General features: G+C 43.2%; 1 protein-coding gene across 5 annotated transcripts in view; it reads right to left on the reverse strand.

Annotated features, from left to right (window-relative positions):
- Nucleotides 1–22,800, reverse strand: part of LOC128689991 (uncharacterized oxidoreductase YjmC) — a 113,404-nt gene that overhangs the window by 83,931 nt on the left and 6,673 nt on the right. For 4 of the 5 annotated variants that reach the window (XM_053778455.2, XM_053778458.2, XM_053778457.2 and 1 more), the window contains exon 2: nucleotides 776–917. In XM_053778455.2, the coding sequence (XP_053634430.1) occupies nucleotides 776–917 (142 nt within the window). Of the gene's footprint in view, nucleotides 1–775; nucleotides 930–22,800 lie in introns of all 5 variants that reach the window. The other variant, XM_070088667.1, reaches the window with a different exon arrangement.

Below are 22,800 nucleotides of genomic sequence, written 5' to 3' on the forward strand. Positions count from 1 at the left end.
TACATCACTCCAATGACTACTTTATGTGTACATGCATGTGTACATGCATGTGTACATGCATGTGTACATGTATATGTTCATGTATGTGTACATGTATGTGTACATGTATGTGTACATGTATGTGTACATGCATGTGTACATGTATGTGTACATTTATGTGTACATGTATGTGTTCATGTATGTGTACATGCATGTGTTCATGTATGTGTACATGCATGTGTACATGTATGTGTACATGCATGTGTACATGTATGTGTACATGCATGTGTACATGCATGTGTACATGTATGTTAGTGCCTTTATTTTGTGATTAACAATAATATTTTATTATTATATTATGTATACTGCGCAAAGAAATAAATTTTGTTTGTTTGTATATTGTAGTAAGTAATGAGGTGCGGTTATCTGGCAAGTAAAGTGTGTGAGATTACCCAGACTGTGCAAGCCGTGTGTTATCATCTAGTGTTGTGAGGTGACCTCAGCGATCATATTATCAATGGTACGTAGTACCAACCAGGTGATAAATAAGACTTGTGTGCAGTACTTGAGTATCTCTACTGTTGAAACGTCGAGCTTGTGTAACAAGTTGTCAGTGATATACACAGCAAAGAAACATGTATTAATGACTGAATAAGCCTCCTGTGAAGGCAACACTTCTCGGCAATAATGATCCCCAAGTGTTGTATGTATGTCACATTCATCATCTTTGCGAAAGTCGTCGTGGCTGTAGTGACCTCGGATGTCAGCATCTAGCATGTGTAAAGAGTGAACTCACCTAGACGATGTAAGCCGTGGCTGTAGTGACCTCGGACGTCAGCAGCTACGAGGACTTGAGCGAGGGTTGTAGCTCTGTCCCTGGACACCCCCTGGGTCATCATGCACTCCACCATGAACCTCTCCACCTCCTCCTCCCTGTACTGCCATCAGTGCTTCCATTTTCACACGTAATAGTTATATGGAAGAATCATAAAACATATATATATATATATATATATATATATATATATATATATATATATATATATATATATATATATATATATATATATATATATATATATATATATATATATGCAAAACAACCACTCTGAAAGAATAGAGAAATTCCAAGCGCTTTCGTGACTACTCACATTATCAAAGAACTAGTTCCTTGATAATGTGAGTAGTCACGAAAGCGCTTGGAATTTCTCTATTCTTTCAGAGTGGCTGTTTTGCATATTCTGAAATCACCTGTTTACTGTGATCTTATTGCATATATATATATATATATATATATATATATATATATATATATATATATATATATATATATATATATATATATATATATATATATATATATATATATATATATATATATGTCGTGCCGAATATGTAAAAAAAAATTTTTATAATTTATTTAAAAATTACATTGTAATACATTAAATAAATAAAAGAACCCTATTATCGGCTCCGCCACAGAACATAAATTTTCATTTCCTAAATACACACTGCAGGTTCCTCTTTGTGCTGCCACAAAAATATTCCTCATCCACTATGCTTTTTATACCTTACTCCTATGCTAAATACAATATTGTACGTTTCATTAATTAAAATATATTACAATTAGCATGAAAATTTATATTCTACTTATCACCCGACTAAGAGATGAACATTGTCGTTACACAGAATTCCATGAAAATTTACTTAAGATTTAATACAAATACTGTCAAGACTCAACTCCTTCCCGTCTTCTAGATACAGTGTACAAAAAATTCAATTGCATGTCGTTATGATCCCATCAAATTACTTACACCCCCTCCTTTTCCCCATTGCAAAATTAAATGCCACTTACACAAGACGTCACAACGTCTGACTATTGTTCACTTAACTTATAAAAAGATTAATTAACATAATTAATTACTTATGACAAAAAATAGATAGGAACATTGCTTGACTATAAAGAAGAATGCCAACTAAAAATGGTAACTGTACACTAGATAATGAAACTCACACACTAAGAACATATTCTCATATTTATGTTTTAACATGTTCATCAAGATATTGATGTATAGAAACCAGTATTCAGAACATTATTAGACCTACTCTGACACACTGAAAAAGATAAAATAACATTATCGCTCTTAATTATACATGTGCAGAGCAGTACTACCTCCATCATTAAAAATCCATCCAGGCACAAAACACTTTAGAAAGCCACCCCCTGCCATCCCCTGACCCCATACTGTCTATATTAAAAACACAAACTTACGTTCCCTTACATGCTCAAGCTCATACCTGAAGTCTAAAGTCATAAACCCCTGTCTCTTAATAACAGGTCACCAGGTCATCCCCCCCTACGCCCCCCATCATGCCTAACGACAACACACCCATATACTCCACTGCCACACATTTTTATTCACATTTCACCCCCCACTAAACTCAAAACAGAACAAAAGCGACAGACTCAGGGAATACACCCATTCCAGCTCTACCCTGCACCCAACCCTAACATAACACCTACCGTCAGATTACGATAACCCACTGGGAAACTATTTACCCACACCTTCCCATATAGTAGCCTATTCCTGCAAACCGTACGATACACACCCGCTGCAAGTGCCCTCACCCTACAATCACCCCCCACCTCCCGTATACCCCAAGAAACATACAAAAAAGAAGATATAAAGAAAGTTTTCCAGTGGGCAACGGTAAACAATATGATGTTCAATGAGGACAAATTCCAACTACTCCGTTATGGAAAACTGGAGGAGATAATAACTAGAACAGCGTATACTACTGACTCCGGCCATACAATAGAGCGGAAAAATAATGTAAGGGACCTGGGAGTAGTAATGTCTGAGGATCTCACTTTCAAGGATCACAACAGTGCCACGATCGCACGTGCAAAGAAAATGATAGGATGGATAATGAGAGCGTTCAAAACGAGAGATGCCAAGCCAGTGATGATCCTTTTCAAATCACTTGTTCTCTCTAGGCTGGAATACTGCTGTACATTAACATATCCATTCAAAGCAGGCGAAATCGCAGATCTAGAGAGTGTACAGAGATCCTTTACTGCACGTATAAGTTCTGTCAAGCACCTTAACTACTGGGAACGCTTGGAAGCACTTGACTTGTACTCGTTGGAACGCAGGAGGGAGAGATATATCATAATCTACACTTGGAAAATCTAGGAAGGAATGGTCCCAAATCTGCACACAGAAATCACTCCCTACGAAAGTAAAAGACTGGGCAGGCGATGCAAAATGCCCCCAATAAAAAGTAGGGGCGCCATTGGTACACTAAGAGAAAACACTATAAGTGTCCGGGGCCCAAGACTGTTCAACAGCCTCCCATCAAGCATTAGGGGAATTGCCAATAAACCCCTGGCTACCTTCAAGAGAGAGCTGGACAGATACCTAAAGTCAGTGCCGGATCAGCCGGCCTGTGGCTCGTACGTTGGACTGCGTGCGGCCAGCAGTAACAGCCTAGTTGATCAGGCCCTGATCCATCGGGAGGCCTGCTCATGGACCGGGCCGCGGGGGCGTTGATCCCCGGAATAACCTCCAGGTAACGTACATCACAGCCCGCCGAATGTCTTTGGAAACTCCACCCACATCCACCCACTCCACCCACAGGGCTCTGGTGGCCTGGTGGTTAACGCTCTCGCTTCACACGGTGAGGGCCTGGGTTCGATTCCCAGCCAGAGTAGAAACATTGGACGTGTTTCTTTCCACCTGTTGTCTATGTTCCCCATCAGTAAAATGGGTACTTGGGTGTTAGTCGACTGGTGTTTCTGGAGTTTATCTGGAGAGAGTTCCGGGGGTCAACGCCCCCGCGGCCCGGTCTGTGACCAGGCCTCCTTAGGTCAGTGTCCCAGGATGCGACCCACACCAGTCGACTAACACCCAGGTACCCATTTTACTGATGGGGAACATAGACAACAGGTGGAAAGAAACACGTGTGGGTCGCATCCTGGGACACTGACCTAAGGAGGCCTGGTCACAGACCGGGCCGCGGGGGCGTTGACCCCCGGAACTCTCTCCAGGTCTCCAGGTAAACATCAAAGTGCAACGCCCTCAAGGTCGAGATGTTACTCTCCCCCCCCCCCCGCCACTATACCTAGGATCCTCGCTAACCATGTCCTTACAACCCCCAAGGTTTCACAAAACTACACAGCATGAAAAGCTGTCTCCTCCTCCCCACAATGCTGACAATTCCTCTCACCTACATAACCCATTCTATATAGCACAGACCTTGAAGCTAGAATTCCCAGAAAAAAACTATATACCAATTCACGAACCTTCGGCTTTAATCTAATCTTTCGAAAGTCTTCCCAAATGCCCCTCCAATCATACATCGGGTATGTATCTAGTCCCTGTATCACCTCTCCCTGCCTACCTGTCCTCCCAAGCCTACCAACCTTCACCTTCCTTGCATTCTGGATTGTCAATAAATTACGCATCATATCTTCACACATCAATAACTCCTTCCCCTTCCACCATTTCCTCACATCCTCTATGACCTCTCCCACCCTTATACCCCTCTCCCCTCCTGCCCTTAGGTACCTCTGCTTCACATATACTGCCTTAACACGTGTGTCCAAAGGTATGAGACCCAGCCCACCCAGTCGCACGTCCGTCATCACCACCTCCTTCCGAAGCCACGGCCTCCCATAACCCCACACATACCTCAAAACCTCCCTCTCCAGTTCCTGAATATCACACGCCCTCAGGGGATATACTTCTGCCACTACCCACACTTTACTATACACCAGTGTGTTTACCACCATCACCCTCTGCTGCAACGTTACATCCCCGGCCCTCCACCCTCGCATCCTACCCATCGCTCTACTCACAACATCCCTTGAATTTACCCTCTGCGCCTCCCCAGCCTCTGCCATGTACACCACCTCGCATATCTTAAGTCTATCCACAACGTTCCACCCATACAATTCCCCCAAACCCCCCCCCCCACCCACGTACCTACTTCCATTAACTTAGACTTTGCTCCATTGACCCTCATCCCAGTCGCCCCACCAAAAATCTCTATTATACGTCCCACATTCCCCAATCCTATTTCCCCTCCCACCAAAATTGTGGTGTCATCCACATACCCCACAATCCCACATCTGCGAGGACCCTTTCCTCCCCGTTCCCACACTCCTTCCTCTATAAGCCTATAAAATGGGTCCTGCATGCATGCAAAAAGGATTTGTGACAAGGGACAACCCTGTCTCAAACCCTTCCCCATCTGTACCGGCATCCCTAACTTCCCATTAACTTGTACCCTGACTCTCGCAGGTGTATACAAAGTAGTCACCCACTGCACAATCTCATCCCCAAAACCCTGTTTTTGTAAAATACGCCACAACATACGTCTATGAACACAGTGTTGTGATAGAAACACAGGCCTTATCTCTAGGCTTTATTGAACATAGAATCTTCATAGTACTTCTGCAACAACAAAATATAATGACTAGTACATCTAATAATGGCTTCTACAGGGATGGTGATGTCTTGCATATGTCAAGAGAAAAGTTATAACTACAGGCCACATATTTAAACTCACCATGTAATCTGCATCACTGATAAATGGATATAGTAGGAGAGAATCACACACCATGTGTTGGCGCCCATGACACACACCAAACTGTTGTTGTTGTTAAGGGCCCCAAGAGGTGGTGCAGTATTATCCTGCTGCTGCTCCCCACAGGACCAGTATCACTACAATCTCCCCCTTCTAAAATATCAGAGACAGTAATCTCCCAAACTGTTAGGTGGGCGACGTACACATCCCGACCTTCGTAGCCCTTGAGCCTCTTCACCAGGTTCGATATTTTCCAGCGGGGTTTGATTAACTGCTGGAGCAGAATCCTCTATTTCCATAGGGGTAGTCTCAAGGGGCTTTCCAGGAGAAAACGAAGCATCTTTCACATCTATTGGTGTATCTTGAGATTCCACACTAATAGGGATTTCAACTGGGGCTAAATGTCTTGTAGATACTGTAGTCTCTTCACCATTTTGGTAGCGAATATGGGCGTAATGTGGATTAGCTTGCAGGAGCTCTACCTCTTCCACTAAAGGATCCGTCTTGTTCATCCTACGGTGACTCTTCAGGAGAACGGGTCCAGGATGACATAACCAAGTGGGCACGGAGGCTCCCGTAGAGGAACGACGTGAATAGTTGAGGAGTCTTTCATGAGGGGTTGCATTAGTAGCTGTGCACAGCAGTGATCTAATAGAGTGAAGAGCATCAGGTAGGACAGTTTGCCAGTGTTGAACAGGTAGATTGCGCGACTTCAATGTCATTGTAACTGCCTTCCATATAGTACCATTGAACCGCTCCACTTGACCATTGCCTTGAGGGTTGTAGCTTGTTGTTCTGCTGCAGGCAATACCTTTGCTAGCCAAAAACTCCTGAAGTTCGTTACTCATGAACGAGGATCCCCTGTCTGAATGGATATAAGCTGGCATACCAAAAATAGAGAACAACTGTGAAAGACAACTAATAACAGTTGAAGCAGCCATATTTGCACAGGGGAATACAAAGGGAAACCTTGAATATTCATCTACTATGTTAAGGAAATACCTATTCTGATTTGTGCTTGGTAGAGGTCCTTTGAAATCTATATTCAATCTTTCGAAAGACTGGGTGGATTTTATGAGATGAGTCTTCTCTGGCTGATGAAAGTTTGGCTTGCACTCTGCACATACTCTGCATGCTCTGATCACTTGTCGCACATCTTCCACTGAGTAGGGCATGTTCTTTGATTTGACAAAATGGTACAGGCGTGTAACTCCTGGGTGACACAAAGCCTTGTGGAGAGCTGAGAGTGATTGCAAATCATGACATGCTGCTCCACAGTGGGACCTAGAGAATGCATCAGGTGAGATGTTCTCTTGACCCGGTCGGTACAGAATATCAAAGTCATAACATGATAGTTCCATCCTCCAGCGTAATATCTTGTCATTCTTTATCCTACTTTTGTGCCTCTTGTCGAACATATACATCACGGACCGTTGGTCAGTCCTTATGGTGAAATGTCTACCAGTTAAATAATGCCTCCAGTGGCGAACTGCTTCTATGATGGCCTGGGCTTCCTTTTCTACAGCAGCATAACATTTCTCTGATCCTTGAAAAGTTCTCGAAAAGAAGGCTACTGGTCGTCCTGCCTGAGATAAGACTGCAGCAATGGCAATGTCAGATGCATCCGTTTCCACTTCGAATGGTAGGGACTCATCAATGGCTTGAACTACTGAGTTTTCAATGTCCTGTTTGAGAGTATGGAAAGCGGCTTCTGCTTCCTTTGTCACAGGAAATGTGGTAGCACTCAATGGGCGGACTTTACTTGAATAGTTGTAGATCCATTGTGAGTAATAAGCAAAGAGACCAAGAGTTCTTCGGAGTGACTTTTTGTCTTGAGGCATTGGAAGTTCCCGTAGAGGTCGTAGTCGTTCAGGGTCTGGGAATATTGAACCTCCTTCCACTACATAACCAAGGATGCTAAGCCTTTTAGTTGAAAAAGTGCACTTTTCCTCATTGTAACTGATATTTTTCTTCTTGGCGGCTTCCAAAAACTTATCAAGGTTTGCATCATGTTCCTCCTGGGTCTTGCCACAAATGGTAACATTATCTAAATACGCGTAAGTTCCCATGAGTTGCTCTTCCTGAATGAGTGAATCCATAATTCGTTGGAAGCAGGCTACCCCATTGGTGACTCCAAAAGGGACTCTGGTAAACTGATACAGGCCATCACTAGCCTGAAACGCTGTGTATGGTTTATCTTCCTTCCTTATAGGGACTTGATGATAAGCACTCTGTAGATCAATTGTGCTAAACACATAGTACTGAGCAATTTTGTTCACTGTATCGTCAATTCGAGGTAGAGGGTACCCATCAAGAAGTGTAAATTTGTTGATTGTCTCAGAGTAATCGATAGCCAGTCTCCGTTTCCTATAACCATCTTTAACAACAACAACCTGTGCACGCCAAGGGGAATCACTCGGTTCTATAATACCCTCCTTCAGCAGCCTCTGAGTTTCTTTCTCAATGAACATCCGATCCTCATAAGAATAGCGGCGTGACTTAGCTGATATAGGATGGCAATCCGCGGTAAGATTTGCAAACAGCTTTGGTGGGTCTACCCTTAAAGTGCTAAGTCCACAGACAACAAGAGGAGGCAGTTCACCTCCATATGTTAAGGTGACACTACCATGCAGCTTCTGAAAGTCCTGACCAAGGATAACATCAGAGCACAGTTGTGGCAGAATAGCTAAATGTACATCTTGATAATCCTTTCCATTAACTCTGAGATTTACCTTACAAAACCCTAAGGTCTGAATAGAGAGAGATGTTGATGCCATGGAAACGGTACCTGATGAGTGATGTAGAGTCAAGGAGAGCCGTTTAACTAAGTCAAGGTTGATGAAACTCTCTGAGCTGCCACTATCAATAAGACCATCTACTTCTGTTCCTTTGATGAATACTTTCACAACTGCCTTTGACAGTGAATTTGGAGTAGCCGCAGAAGTCACTGTTGCTAGAGTCGCATGATCACTGGAATGTGTGGAGGCACTAGCTCTTGTTGATGCATTAGCACGACATACTTTAGCAAAGTGACCTTTCTTGTGGCATTTATGGCACATTGCTTCACGAGCAGGACACTTTGGACGTGGATGTCTTGAAAAACCACAAAAGAAACACACCGTACCTGCTGCTGCTGTCACTGAGGCAGGTTCCCCAGTAACTTCATTGCAAGAGTCTTGGTCAGGAATTGCAGCACTTACCACTCGAGAAGGCTGAGTGGTACTGTATACTTCAGAATTCTTCTGGGCTGAATCTAGAGCTCTTGCCTGGTCAAAGGCAGCGGCTAAGTCGAGAGTTTTATTCTCCAATAAACGCTGCCTTATTATTGGTGATTGCAGGCCACTGATAAAAGCATCCCTGATGGACTCTTCACAATACTGAGCAGCTGTCACTGCTTGGAAGTGACAGTCCTTACCTAAAATTTTCAGTGCTTGAAAGTATTCCTCTAAGGATTCATCAATCTGCTGGCGGCGAGTTGCAAGGCGATAGCGTTCAAAGATTTCATTTGTAGGTTTAATATACTGAGACTTGAGGGTTTTGATAGCATCTTCGTAGGTATTACACTCAGAAATAGCCTCATATATCTTAGGTGACACAAAATTGATAAGCAGACTTAGTTTATCTAGATCTTCTTTAGGAAGGGCTCCCAAGAAGTTTTCGAAAGTCTTAAACCAGTGCTTCCATTCCTGAGCAACCGTTGATAAGCTGGGGTCACAGTCTAGCCTCTCAGGTTTCAGTAAACGCTCCATGTTGTGATGTAGTCTAGCGCAGGATCACCACCAGGTAGCCCAGGATTCTATGTTCAATAAATTGTTGTGATAGAAACACAGGCCTTATCTCTAGGCTTTATTGAACATAGAATCTTCATAGTATTTCTGCAACAACAAAATATAATGACTAGTACATCTAATAATGGCTTCTACAGGGATGGTGATGTTTTGCATATGTCAAGAGAAAAGTTATAACTACAGGCCACATATTTAAACTCACCATGTAATCTGCATCACTGATAAATGGATATAGTAGGAGAGAATCACACACCATGTGTTGGCGCCCATGACACACACCAAACTGTTGTTGTTGTTAAGGGCCCCAAGAGGTGGTGCAGTATTATCCTGCTGCTGCTCCCCACAGGACCAGTATCACTACACACAGTCATAAGCCTGCCTTCAATCAATCCCCAAGATCCCCCTCCCTTGTCTGCCCTCCACGAAATCCCTAATTCTTCCATGCCCCTCACGCATACTTCGACCTTGAATCCCATACTGTCCTTTATGTAGAACAAGGTCAATCACCTTCTTCGTGCGATTGCCCAAAACCTTCGCAAATATCTTATAATCAGCGCACATGAGGGATATCGCCCTATAGGCACCCAGGGTCCTCCCCCCCTCCTTTATAAACCAAAACAACTACCCCCGTGCCCTGTGTTTCCTCCAACACTCCCCCTTCCTTCATACAGTTAAGCAATGAGACCAGACATTCCTTCATACAATCCCAGTGTGCAATATAGAAATCGTTAGGAATCCCATCCATCCCTGGCGCTTTTCCCCTACTCAAGCTCATTACCGCCTCCCCCACCTCCTCCTCACTGATCCTACCCTCAAGCTCCACCCTCTCTTCCTCCCCTAAAATTCCCCGAATTCCCTCCCCTATAATCTTTCCCTCCCTCCCTCCACCCTCCCCCTGCTTAAAATTCTCCCTGAACCAATGATCAGCATAGTTACTCATTCCATCAGTGGTTCTTAGTACCTGCCCCACCGTATTGCCCCCCCCCACCCCTTTACACACCTCTAATCCCATAATCGTGGTCATCTGCTATCTTTCCCTGAACCTCCGCAAAACGCATCCTGACGGTTTATCACCCTATAGTACCTCTTCTAATCCTTCCCTCACACGTATCGAATCAAAACGAGAATTCTGTATATCCTTCAATCTTCCCCTTAAAACTTCAATTTCCCCATGCCTACCACCCCCACCCCCTTCATAGCAATCATTGAGCTGCCCCTCCAGGTATTTCTGTAGTCCAAACCTCCACCGCGCCTCATCCCGTCCTCTATGCTGGTAATAATCCTCAATCCGGCGTTTAGCTTGCATCTCCCGCCATCCCAAACATCCTCCTCAATGTTGCGTGCCTCCCAGAATTGTCTCCACCAGTCCCTGAATGTAAACCCCTCCCCCTCCCCCTGAAGTAACCTCACATTCATTTTCCAATAACCTGCATACCGGCGAACCATACCATCCCATGCCACCTCTGCCAACACTGCACGATGGTCCGAAAAACCTACGTCAACCGTCAGCACACGTTCTACTGTAATCTCACGAGTTATGTATATGCGATCTAATCTGGCACATAACCCCTCCGCATAAACGTGTGCTCCACTTTCCACCCATCACCCCTGACTACATCATAAACCCCTGCGTCCCTCAACAAATCCCTTAACACCCCAAGCACACACCCTGCACCCCTCGGCTCCACATCCTTATTTCTAATTACACAGTTGCAGTCCCCACCTACTATGGAAACCATGGGTAAACCCCGCAAGTGGAAAAGCAGAACATCCAGTATAAAATTCACCTTTATCCAACTGTTGCTATTTACCGGCACATATCCCCAGAAAACACACTCGAATCTTCCCCCAGAGCCCCTCTACCCTCACTACCCTCCCTTCCCCCCTCTTCCCACGCGAGCACTTGAAATGGGCTGGATTCCCTCACTGCCACTCCCACCCCACCCTTTACTTTCCCTGAACTACCAGCATACATCCTAAACCCTTTCAACCTCAACTCTCTGCCACACTTAAAATTGTGTTCCTGTATAAAGCACACGTCAACATCAAAACGCCTCAAAACATTCTCGAACCATACACGTTTAACTTCAGCTCTTAGGCCATTCACATTTATAGTTAAACACTTAAAGATGCAAAAAAGGTGGCTTTCCTCAATGTCTCTGTGTCCTGTCTATAACGCTTTTTATTACTCCTGACTTCTCCCATACACTCTTGCCCTCCTTGATTCCCTCCCTCCCTTGTACACTACTCTGCTCTTTCTTAGTTACTCCCGCCCACGTCTTCTTGCCAGGTCGCTGAGCTGGAGTAATGACCTCGTCATCCGACAGGTCTCCAACTCTCTTCCTAGAAGCCCCCTCAATCTCTATGTCATTATTTCCACTCTCCCTGTGCAGCTCAGCGTCCACCTGCAACAACTGCAGCATGCCACACCTGACCCCGTCAACCCCAAAATGCTGATAGATGTGTCTATAAGATTCCTTGTAAAATTTGCGATAAAGTTTATTACGGTCAAACTGGTAAAAATCTCGAACTAAGATTAAAACAACATAATTATAGCATTAGAACTGGACAAGATTCCAATGCTCTATTTATTCATGTAAGAGATTTTAACCATCAAATTGATTTTCAAAAAGTTGAGAAAGTAGTATCAAGCAAGTCCATGGTCGACAGGAATATAATTGAATCTTGTTTCATAAAAAGCAGTTTTGACAATAATATGAATATTTCCTTTGGTTTATAAATATTAGATCCATTTATAATTAATAGAATTTGGGAAGAATTTAATAATACATTGGACAAATAATAATTTTTTAAATTTCTTATTTCTTGAGTAGAATAGTTTGTTGGTGGGTTGTATGAAGGACCTGCCTAGTTGGGCCGGCGGGCCTGCTGTCTCGCGTCAGGTGTTTCGTTGTTGTGGGATCTGATAGTGAGGTGTGGGCTACCCCTTTATATACCTTCCTTTGATGCTTTACTTTCATTGTTCCTTGATAATGTGAGTAGTCACGAAAGCGCTTGGAGCTTCTCTATTCTTTCACAGTGGTTGTTTTGCATATTCTGAAATCACCTGTTTACTGTGATCTTATTGCATATATATTATATATATATATATATATATATATATATATATATATATATATATATATATATATATATATATATATATATATATATATATATATATATATATATATATATGCAAAACAACCACTCTGAAAGAATAGAGAAATTCCAAGCGCTTTCGTGACTACTCACATTATCAAGGAACTATGAAAGTAAAGCATCCAAGGAAGCTATATAAGGGGTCTGGCCAACACCTCACTATCAGATCCCACAACGGTTAAACACCTGACGCGCGCCGACCTAACTGGATAGGTCCTTTGCACAACTCACCCACAAACTATTCTACCCAAGAAAATTTAAAAATTATTATTTGTCCAGTGTATTATTAAATTCTTCCCAAATTCTATTAATTATAAATGGATCTAATTTATATAAACCAAAGGAAATATTCATATTATTGTCAAAACTGCTTTTTATGAAACAAGATTCAATTATATTCCTGTCGACCATGGACTTGCTTGATACTACTTTCTCAACTTTTTGAAAATCAATTGGATGGTTAAAATCTCTTACATAGATAAATAGAGCATTGGAATCTTGTCCAGTTCTAATGCTATATTTATGTTGTTTTAATCTTAGTTCGAGATTTTTACCAGTTTGACCGTAATAAACTTTATCGCAAATTTTACAAGGAATCTTATAGACACATCCATCAGCATTTTGGGGGGAATTCTTTATCAAAAGTTTTTTTTACTGTATCAAGATTTTTGAATACAACTTTAATATTAAAAGTCTTAATAAGAGAAGGCATATAAAACAAGTTTTCATGGTAAGGGAGAACCAACATATTTTTAGTTGAATAAGGCTGGTTATCCCTTTTTGGATTGTAAAAAGTATTTCTAGCAACTTTAAAAGATTTATCAATTACATTTCTTGGGAATTTTAAATCATTACCTATTTCATAAATTTTGGATATTTCCTCATCTATGAACTCAGGACTACAAATTCGTAAAGCTCTCAAAAACATTGATGAGAAAACAGACAATTTGACTCTATCTTGATGCGAGGAATAATAGTGGACATAGGAACAGTTATTTGTAGGTTTTCTGTAAATTTTATTCATGTAAGAGATTTTAACCATCCAATTGATTTTCAAAAAGTTGAGAAACTAGTATCAAGCAAGTCCATGGTCGACAGGAATATAATTGAATCATGTTTCATAAAAAGCAGTTTTGACAATAATATGAATATTTCCTTTGGTTTATATAAATTAGATCCATTTATAATTAATAGAATTTGGGAAGAATTTAATAATACAATGGACAAATAATAATTTTTAAATTTTCTTGGGTAGAATAGTTTGTGGGTGAGTTGTGCAAAGGACCTATCCAGTTAGGTCGGCGCGCGTCAGGTGTTTAACCGTTGTGGGATCTGATAGTGAGGTGTTGGCCAGACCCCTTATATACCTTCCTTGGATGCTTTACTTTCATAGTTCCTTGATAATGTGAGTAGTCACGAAAGCGCTTGGAATTTCTCTATTCTTTCAGAGTGGTTGTTTTGGATATTCTGAAATCACCTGTTTACTGTGATCTTATTGCATATATATATATATATATATATATATATATATATATATATATATATATATATATATATATATATATATATATATATATATATATGCAAGGAATTCACGAGAGCAGGCGAAATATATACAAACACTAATCTCTGGCTGAAGGAGACTCGAACCAACGAACCTTAGGACAAGGTACGCAGTGCTTTACCAATCTACCCACACTGGACAATACCTTGGCATGTAGCTTGCACTACACGTTTGATCCAAGGCAGCCAGCTTTCAGGGAGAAGGCTTACAGCTTTTCATCTCATCCCCTGCATGCATCAGTCTTACTAGAGATTTGAACAATGCAAGGAATTCGCGAGAGCAGGCGAAATATACACAAACACTGATCTCTGGCTGAAGGAGACTCGAACCTACGAACCTTAGGACAAGGTACGCAGTGCTTTACCAATCTACCCACACTGGACAATACCTTGGTGTGTAGCGCAAGCTACACGCCAAGGTACTGTCCAGTGTGGGTAGATTATATATATACATATATATATATATATATATATATATATATATATATATATATATATATATATATATATATATATATATATATATAAACACACCGGCCGTATCCCAACGAGGCAGGGTGACCCAAAAAAAAAAATAAAAGATTTTCTTTTTAAATTTAGTAATTTATACAGGAGAAATGGTTACTAGCTCTTTGCTTCCGGCGTTATTGTCGCCTCTTACGACACGTATGGCTTTCGGAGGTAGAATTCTTTAACACTTTCCCATGGAGATAAGAGGAAATAATGAAGAACAATAACTATTAGGAAAATAGGAGAAAATCCACATGGGTGTGTATATATAGCATGTACATGTAGTATGTAGTATGACAGCAAGGAAATGAGTGAGCTACTCAAGTCCCAATATGACTCAGTTTTTAGCAAGCCGCTAACCAGACTGAGAGTCGAAGATCAAAATGAATTTTTTATGAGAGAGCCACAAAATTTGATTAACACAAGCCTATCCGATGTTATCCTGACGCCAAATGACTTCGAACAGGCGATAAATGACATGCCCATGCACTCTGCCCCAGGGCCAGACTCATGGAACTCTGTGTTCATCAAGAACTGCAAGAAGCCCCTATCACGAGCCTTTTCCATCCTATGGAGAGGGAGCATGGACACGGGGGTCGTCCCTCAGTTACTAAAAGCAACAGACATAGCCCCACTCCACAAAGGGGGCAGTAAAGCAACAGCAAAGAACTACAGACCAATAGCACTAACATCCCATATCATAAAAATCTTTGAAAGGGTCCTAAGAAGCAAGATCACCACCCATCTAGAAACCCATCAGTTACACAACCCAGGGCAACATGGGTTTAGAACAGGTCGCTCCTGTCTGTCTCAACTATTGGACCACTACGACAAGGTCCTAAATGCACTAGAAGACAAAAAGAATGCAGATGTAATATATACAGACTTTGCAAAAGCCTTCGACAAGTGTGACCATGGCGTAATAGCGCACAAAATGCGCGCTAAAGGAATAACAGGAAAAGTCGGTCGATGGATCTATAAATTCCTCACTAACAGAACACAGAGAGTAGTCGTCAACAGAGTAAAGTCCGAGGCAGCTACGGTGAAAAGCTCTGTTCCACAAGGCACAGTACTAGCTCCCATCTTGTTCCTCATCCTCATATCCGACATAGACAAGGATGTCAGCCACAGCACCGTGTCTTCCTTTGCAGATGACACCCGAATCTGCATGACAGTGTCTTCCATTGCAGACACTGCAAGGCTCCAGGCGGACATCAACCAAATCTTTCAGTGGGCTGCAGAAAACAATATGAAGTTCAACGATGAGAAATTTCAATTACTCAGATATGGTAAACATGAGGAAATTAAATCTTCATCAGAGTACAAAACAAATTCTGGCCACAAAATAGAGCGAAACACCAACGTCAAAGACCTGGGAGTGATTATGTCGGAGGATCTCACCTTCAAGGACCATAACATTGTATCAATCGCATCTGCTAGAAAAATGACAGGATGGATAATGAGAACCTTCAAAACTAGGGAGGCCAAGCCCATGATGACACTCTTCAGGTCACTTGTTCTATCTAGGCTGGAATATTGCTGCACTCTAACAGCACCTTTCAAGGCAGGTGAAATTGCCGACCTAGAAAATGTACAGAGAACTTTCACGGCGCGCATAACGGAGATAAAACACCTCAATTACTGGGAGCGCTTGAGGTTTCTAAACCTGTATTCCCTGGAACGCAGGAGGGAGAGATACATGATTGTATACACCTGGAAAATCCTAGAGGGACTAGTACCGAACTTGCACACGAAAATCACTCACTACGAAAGCAAAAGACTTGGCAGACGATGCACCATCCCCCCAATGAAAAGCAGGGGTGTCACTAGCACGTTAAGAGACCATACAATAAGTGTCAGGGGCCCGAGACTGTTCAACTGCCTCCCAGCACACATAAGGGGGATTACCAACAGACCCCTGGCACTCTTCAAGCTGGCACTGGACAAGCACCTAAAGTCAGTTCCTGATCAGCCGGGCTGTGGCTCGTACGTTGGTTTGCGTGCAGCCAGCAGCAACAGCCTGGTTGATCAGGCGCTGATCCACCAGGAGGCCTGGTCACAGACCGGGCCGCGGGGGCGTTGACCCCCGAAACTCTCTCCAGGTAAACTCCAGGTATGTGTAGTGTGACCTAAGTGTAAGTATAAATAGCGAGATATACCTGTTATCCTGCGTGTTTATGAGACAGAAAAAATACACCAGAAATCTTATCAACATGTAAAACAATTACAGGTTTCCGTTTCACACTCACTTGGCAGGACGGTAGTACCTCCCTGGGCGGTTACTGTCTACCAACTTACTACCTTCAAAACATATATACAGTGGAACCTCTGGTCACGATTTGTTCCGAACACGAACAAATCGGTTCACGACCAAAAAATTCGCCAATTTTTTGCATTTGGTCACGAACACATAATCGGGTGCCAAACAAACACAGCCGCGTCAATTTTCACATTCCGTTCCATTTTTTTCGCACACTCCAATCTTCCCCACTTCCTAATGCTTGTATACACCTCGCCTTGTTGTCGGTCTCGATCAGATGTGTGTTCATTTCCTGTGAACTCCCTGTGTTGTATTTCATGTGTTTTTCAGTTCATTTTGCAATTAACCATAAGCACGTGAAGAGTGGTAATGTGGATAAAAAGATGAGTTCGAAGAAAATTGAAATAGAAGTGAAGAGGGAAAATCTTGAAAAGTATGAGCAAGGTGATCCTGTTACCAGTCTTACTGCGGAGTTCAAGAAGCCGAAGTCTACGATCTCCATTATTCTGAAGCAGAGAGCGGCTATTAAAGCAGCTAATGCTGCTCAGGGAGTAATGATGTTAACCAAGCAGAGGCCTCAAGTGCTGGAAGAGGTGGAGAAACTGTTGCTAGTGTGGTTGAACGAGAATCAACTTGCAGGTGATAGCGTAAGCCAGGCGATCATATGCGAGAAAGCCAGGAAGATACACTGTGATTTGAGGCAGAATTACCCTTCTTCGAGTGCAGAAAGGGATGAATTTAAAGCCAGTAGAGGATGGTTTGAAAAGTTTCGTAAGAGAAGTCGCATTCATAGTGTGGTAAGGCATGGAGAAGCTGCTAGTTCTGAGTCTGCTGTGGTATAATTAACTAATTTTGTGCCTAAAAGTCTTAAAAGTTTGAATCCTTGGCTAGCGCAGTGTTGTTACTGATCAATACCACTCGTTCGTGGTTACAATAACATATATATGACAGTTTAATTGTAACTGATTCTCTGTCATCCATAAATGCTCTCAACTCATTAAGCATAAATTGTGACATGCTTGTGTCAGAAGCCAGACACAGCTGTGTATGGCAAGATTGTGGAGAGTGGAGTCAGTTTGCACATGCTGTGGATTCCATCTCACATTGGTCTTCTGATGCATGATAGAACTGATAAATTGGCTAAGCTGTATGCTTTCAAAGAGGGAGTAGATTACAATCTTGGCTTGCCAGGTAGTAGTTTGAGAACAATAATACGAAAAGAACTTCAACTGAATTTTATTGACTTAAGACTCAGGGAGATTGACACAAGTCAGTCCATCTATCATCATTCTATCATGTCTATGGTGCATCCAATAAAATAAGCAGACTCTTGGATGTCACTACCGCCCGGCTCCGGCTGGGTTACAAGTATCTTTGGCAGGTTAAATCACTACCACCAGATGTAGACCAAACGAAATGTAAACTTGGCCAGATGGACTATTGTCACACCCTGCGTCATTATGTACTGGAGTGCGATAAAATTAATGAATTTAGAAACAACTCACTCAGAAGTGTTCAAGAAATGGCAAAGTATTTTATCCACAGTGGTATACTACAGACCATTCTGGAGAAATACCCTGACTTTGCTATCTGTAAATAAAGCATTACCACATGTGTGCGTGTGTGCGTGTACTCACCTAATTGTACTCACCTAATTGTGGTTGCAGGGGTCGAGACTCAACTCCTGGCCCCGCCTCTTCACTGATCGCTACTGGGTCCTCTCTCTCTCTGCTTCCTGAGCTTTGTCATACCTCTTCTTAAAACTATGTATGGTTCCTGCCTCCACTACTTCACTTGCTAGGCTGTTCCACTTGCTGACAACTCTATGACTGAAGAAATACTTCCTAACGTCCCTGTGACTCGTCTGAGTCTTCAGCTTCCAGTTGTGACCCCTTGTCCCTGTGTCCCCTCTCTGGAACATCCTATCTCTGTCCACCTTGTCTATTCCCCGCAGTATCTTGTATGTCGTTATCATGTCTCCCCTGACCCTAACTCCGATAGATTTCGAAAAAGCCATTGACAACATGCCTATGCACTCAGCCCCGGGCCCAGACTCGTGGAACTCTGTTCTCATTAAGAACTGCAAGAAACCCCTCTCGCGTGCCCTAAGTACACTATGGAGGAGGAGCTTGGACATGGGTGAAATTCCACAGTCACTTAAAACAACGGATATAGCCCCACTCCATAAAGGTGGCAGCAAAGCATTAGCTAAGAACTATAGACCAATAGCTCTGACGTCCCACATCATAAAAATCTTTGAAAGAGTGCTAAGAAGCAGGATTGCAAATCACCTGGATTCCCAAAATCTGCACAATCCAGGGCAACATGGGTTCAGGGCAGGTCGCTCCTGCCTCTCACAACTACTGGATCACTATGACATGGCCTTGGATGCACTGGAAGAAAATCAGAATGCAGATGTAATATACACAGACTTTGCAAAAGCATTTGACAAATGCGATCATGGCGTAATAGCCCATAAAATACGTGCTAAAGGAATAACTGGGAAAGTGGGGAGATGGATCTTCAACTTCCTAACAAATCGAACACAAAGAGTAGTGGTCAACAGAGTTAAATCGGAGGCTGCCATAGTGAAGAGCTCTGTTCCACAAGGCACAGTACTCGCCCCCATCTTATTCCTTATCCTCATATCAGACATAAACAGAGATATACACCACAGCACCGTATCATCCTTTGCGGATGATACTAGGATCTGCATGAGGCTGTCATCTGCTGAGGACGCGGTTAACCTCCAAGAAGATATAAACAAAGTTTTCCAGTGGGCAACGGTAAACAATATGATGTTCAATGAGGACAAATTCCAACTACTCCGTTATGGAAAACTGGAGGAGATAATAACTAGAACAGAGTATACTACTGACTCCGGCCATACAATAGAGCGGAAAAATAATGTAAGGGACCTGGGAGTAGTAATGTCTGAGGATCTCACTTTCAAGGATCACAACAGTGCCACGATCGCACGTGCAAAGAAAATGATAGGATGGATAATGAGAACTTTCAAAACGAGAGATGCCAAGCCCATGATGATCCTTTTCAAATCACTTGTTCTCTCTAGGCTGGAATACTGCTGTACATTAACATCTCCATTCAAAGCAGGTGAAATCGCAGATCTAGAGAGTGTACAGAGATCCTTTACTGCACGTATAAGTTCTGTCAAGCACCTTAACTACTGGGAACGCTTGGAAGCACTTGACTTGTACTCGTTGGAACGCAGGAGGGAGAGATATATCATAATCTACACTTGGAAAATCTTGGAAGGAATGGTCCCAAATCTGCACACAGAAATCACTCCCTACGAAATTAAAAGACTGGGCAGGCGATGCAAAATGCCCCCAATAAAAAGTAGGGGCGCCATTGGTACACTAAGAGAAAACACCATAAGTGTCCGGGGCCCAAAACTGTTCAGCAGCCTCCCATCAAGCATTAGGGGAATTGCCAATAAACCCCTGGCTGCCTTCAAGAAAGAGATGGACAGATACCTAAAGTCAGTGCCGGATCAGCCGGGCTGTGGCTCGTACGTTGGACTGCGTGCGGCCAGCAGTAACAGCCTAGTTGATCAGGCCCTGATCCATCGGGAGGCCTGGTCATGGACCGGGCCGCGGGGGCGTTGATCCCCGGAATAACCTCCAGGTAACCTCCAGGTAACCCTTCTGTCCTCCAGTGTCGTCAGTCCGATTTCCCTTAACCTTTCCTCGTACAACATTCCCATGAGCTCTGGGACTAGCCTTGTTGCAAACCTTTGTACTTTCTCTAACTTCCTGACGTGCTTGACCAGGTGTGGGTTCCAGACTAGTGCTGCATACTCCAGTATGGCCCTAACATACACAGTGTACAGTGTCTTGAACGATTCCTTATTAAGGTATCGGAACGCTATTCTCAGGTTTGCCAGGCGCCCGTATGCTGCAGCGGTTAAATGGTTGATGTGTGCCTCCGGTGATGTGCTCGGTGTTATGGTCACCCCAAGGTCTTTCTCCCTGAGTGAGGTCTGTAGTCTTTGTCCACCTAGCCTATACTCTATCTGCGGTCTTCTTTGCCCCTCCCCAATCTTCATGACTTTGCATTTGGCTGGATTGAATTCGAGAAGCCAGTTACTGGACCACATGTCCAGCCTCTCCAGGTCTCTTTGCAGTCCTGCCTCATCCTCGTCCGATTTAATTCTTCTCATCAACTTCACGTCATCTGCGAACAGGGACACTTCAGAGTCTATTCCTTCCATCATGTCGTTCATGTCCTAGAACTGACCCCTGTAGGACCCCGCTCGTAACAGGCGCCCACTGTGATACCTCTTCACGTACCATGACTCGTTGCTGCCTCCCTGTCAGGTATTCCCTTATCCATTGCAGTGCCCTCCCTTTTACATGCGCCTGATCCTCCAGCTTCTGTACTAATCTCTTGTGGGGAACTGTGTCAAAGGCCTTCCTGCAGTCTAGGAAAACGCAATCTACCCACCTCTCTCTCTCGTGTCTTACTTCTGTTACCTTGCCATAAAACTCCAGGAGGTTTGTGATACAAGATTTGCCTTCCATGAACCCATGCTGGTTTTCATTTATAATCTTGTTCCTTTCCAGGTGTTCGACCACTCTCCTTCTGATAATCTTCTCCATGACTTTGCACACAATACATGTCAGAGACACAGGTCTGTAGTTTAGCGCCTCGTTTCTGTTTCCTTTCTTAAATATGGGGACTACATTAGCTGTCTTCCATTTCTCAGGTAGTTGCCCAGTTTCAAGGGATGTGTTGAAGATTGTGGTTAGAGGCATGCACAGCATCTCTGCTCCTTCTCTAAGGACCCATGGGGAGATGTCCGGTCCCATCGCCTTTGAGGTGTCAAGGTCACTTAAGAGCTTCTTCACCTCCTCCTCAGTTGTTCGTATGTCATCCAACACTTGTTGGTATATTCCCTCTTGATGTTCCCTTCTGTGCTGTCTTCCCACAGCCCTTCCTGTCTCTACTGTAAAAACTTCCTTAAATCTCCTGTTCAGCTACTCACATACCTCCTGATCATTTCTTGTGAGTTCTCCACCGTCTGTCCTTAATCTGATCACCTGGTCTTTGACTGTTGTCTTCCTCCTGATGTGGCTATACAACAGTTTTGGGTCAGTCTTGATTCTCGATGCTATGTCATTTTCATACTGTCGCTGGGCCTCCCTCCTTACCTGTGCATACTCATTCCTGGCTCTGCGACTGATCTCCCTATTTTCGTGTGTTCTCTGCCTTCTGTACTTTTTCCATTCTCTATTGCACTTTGTTTTTGCCTCCTTACACTGTCGGGTAAACCAGGGGCTCGTTCTGGTCTTCCCGTTGTTACTGTTGCCCTTGGGAATAAACCTTTCCACTGCCTCCTTGCATTTTGTTGTTACATATTCCATCATTTCATTTACTGGCTTTCCTGCCAGTTCTCTGTCCCACTGTACCTCCCGCAGGAAGTTCTTCAACCCTATGTAGTCCCCTCTTTTATAGTCAGGCTTTTCCCATTCAACTCCTGTTATTCTCTCCACTTGCAGCTCTACTATGTATTCAAAGCACAGAACCACGTGGTCGCTAGCTCCTAGGGGACACTCATACTTGATGTCCTCAATGTCTGAGCTGCCCAGGGTGAACACAAGGTCCAATCTTGCTGGTTCATCCTCCCCTCTCACTCTGGTAGTGTCCTTAACATGTTGGTGCATGAGGTTTTCCAGCACCACGTCCAACATCCTGGCTCTCCATGTTTCGGGACCCCCATGTGGCTCCAGGTTTTCCCAGTCAATTTCCCTGTGGTTGAAATCCCCCATAACCAGTAACTTCACTCTGCTGGAGTGAGCTCTTCTTGCCACCTCAGCAAGTGTGCCCACCATTGCTCTGTTGCTCTCTTCATATTCCTCTCTTTGCCTCCTGCAGTTCTGTGGTGGATTATACATCACTGCAATGACCACTTTGTGTTCCCCA

The sequence above is a fragment of the Cherax quadricarinatus genome, chromosome 25, assembly GCF_038502225.1.
Source record: "Cherax quadricarinatus isolate ZL_2023a chromosome 25, ASM3850222v1, whole genome shotgun sequence".
Lineage (NCBI taxonomy): Eukaryota > Metazoa > Arthropoda > Malacostraca > Decapoda > Parastacidae > Cherax > Cherax quadricarinatus.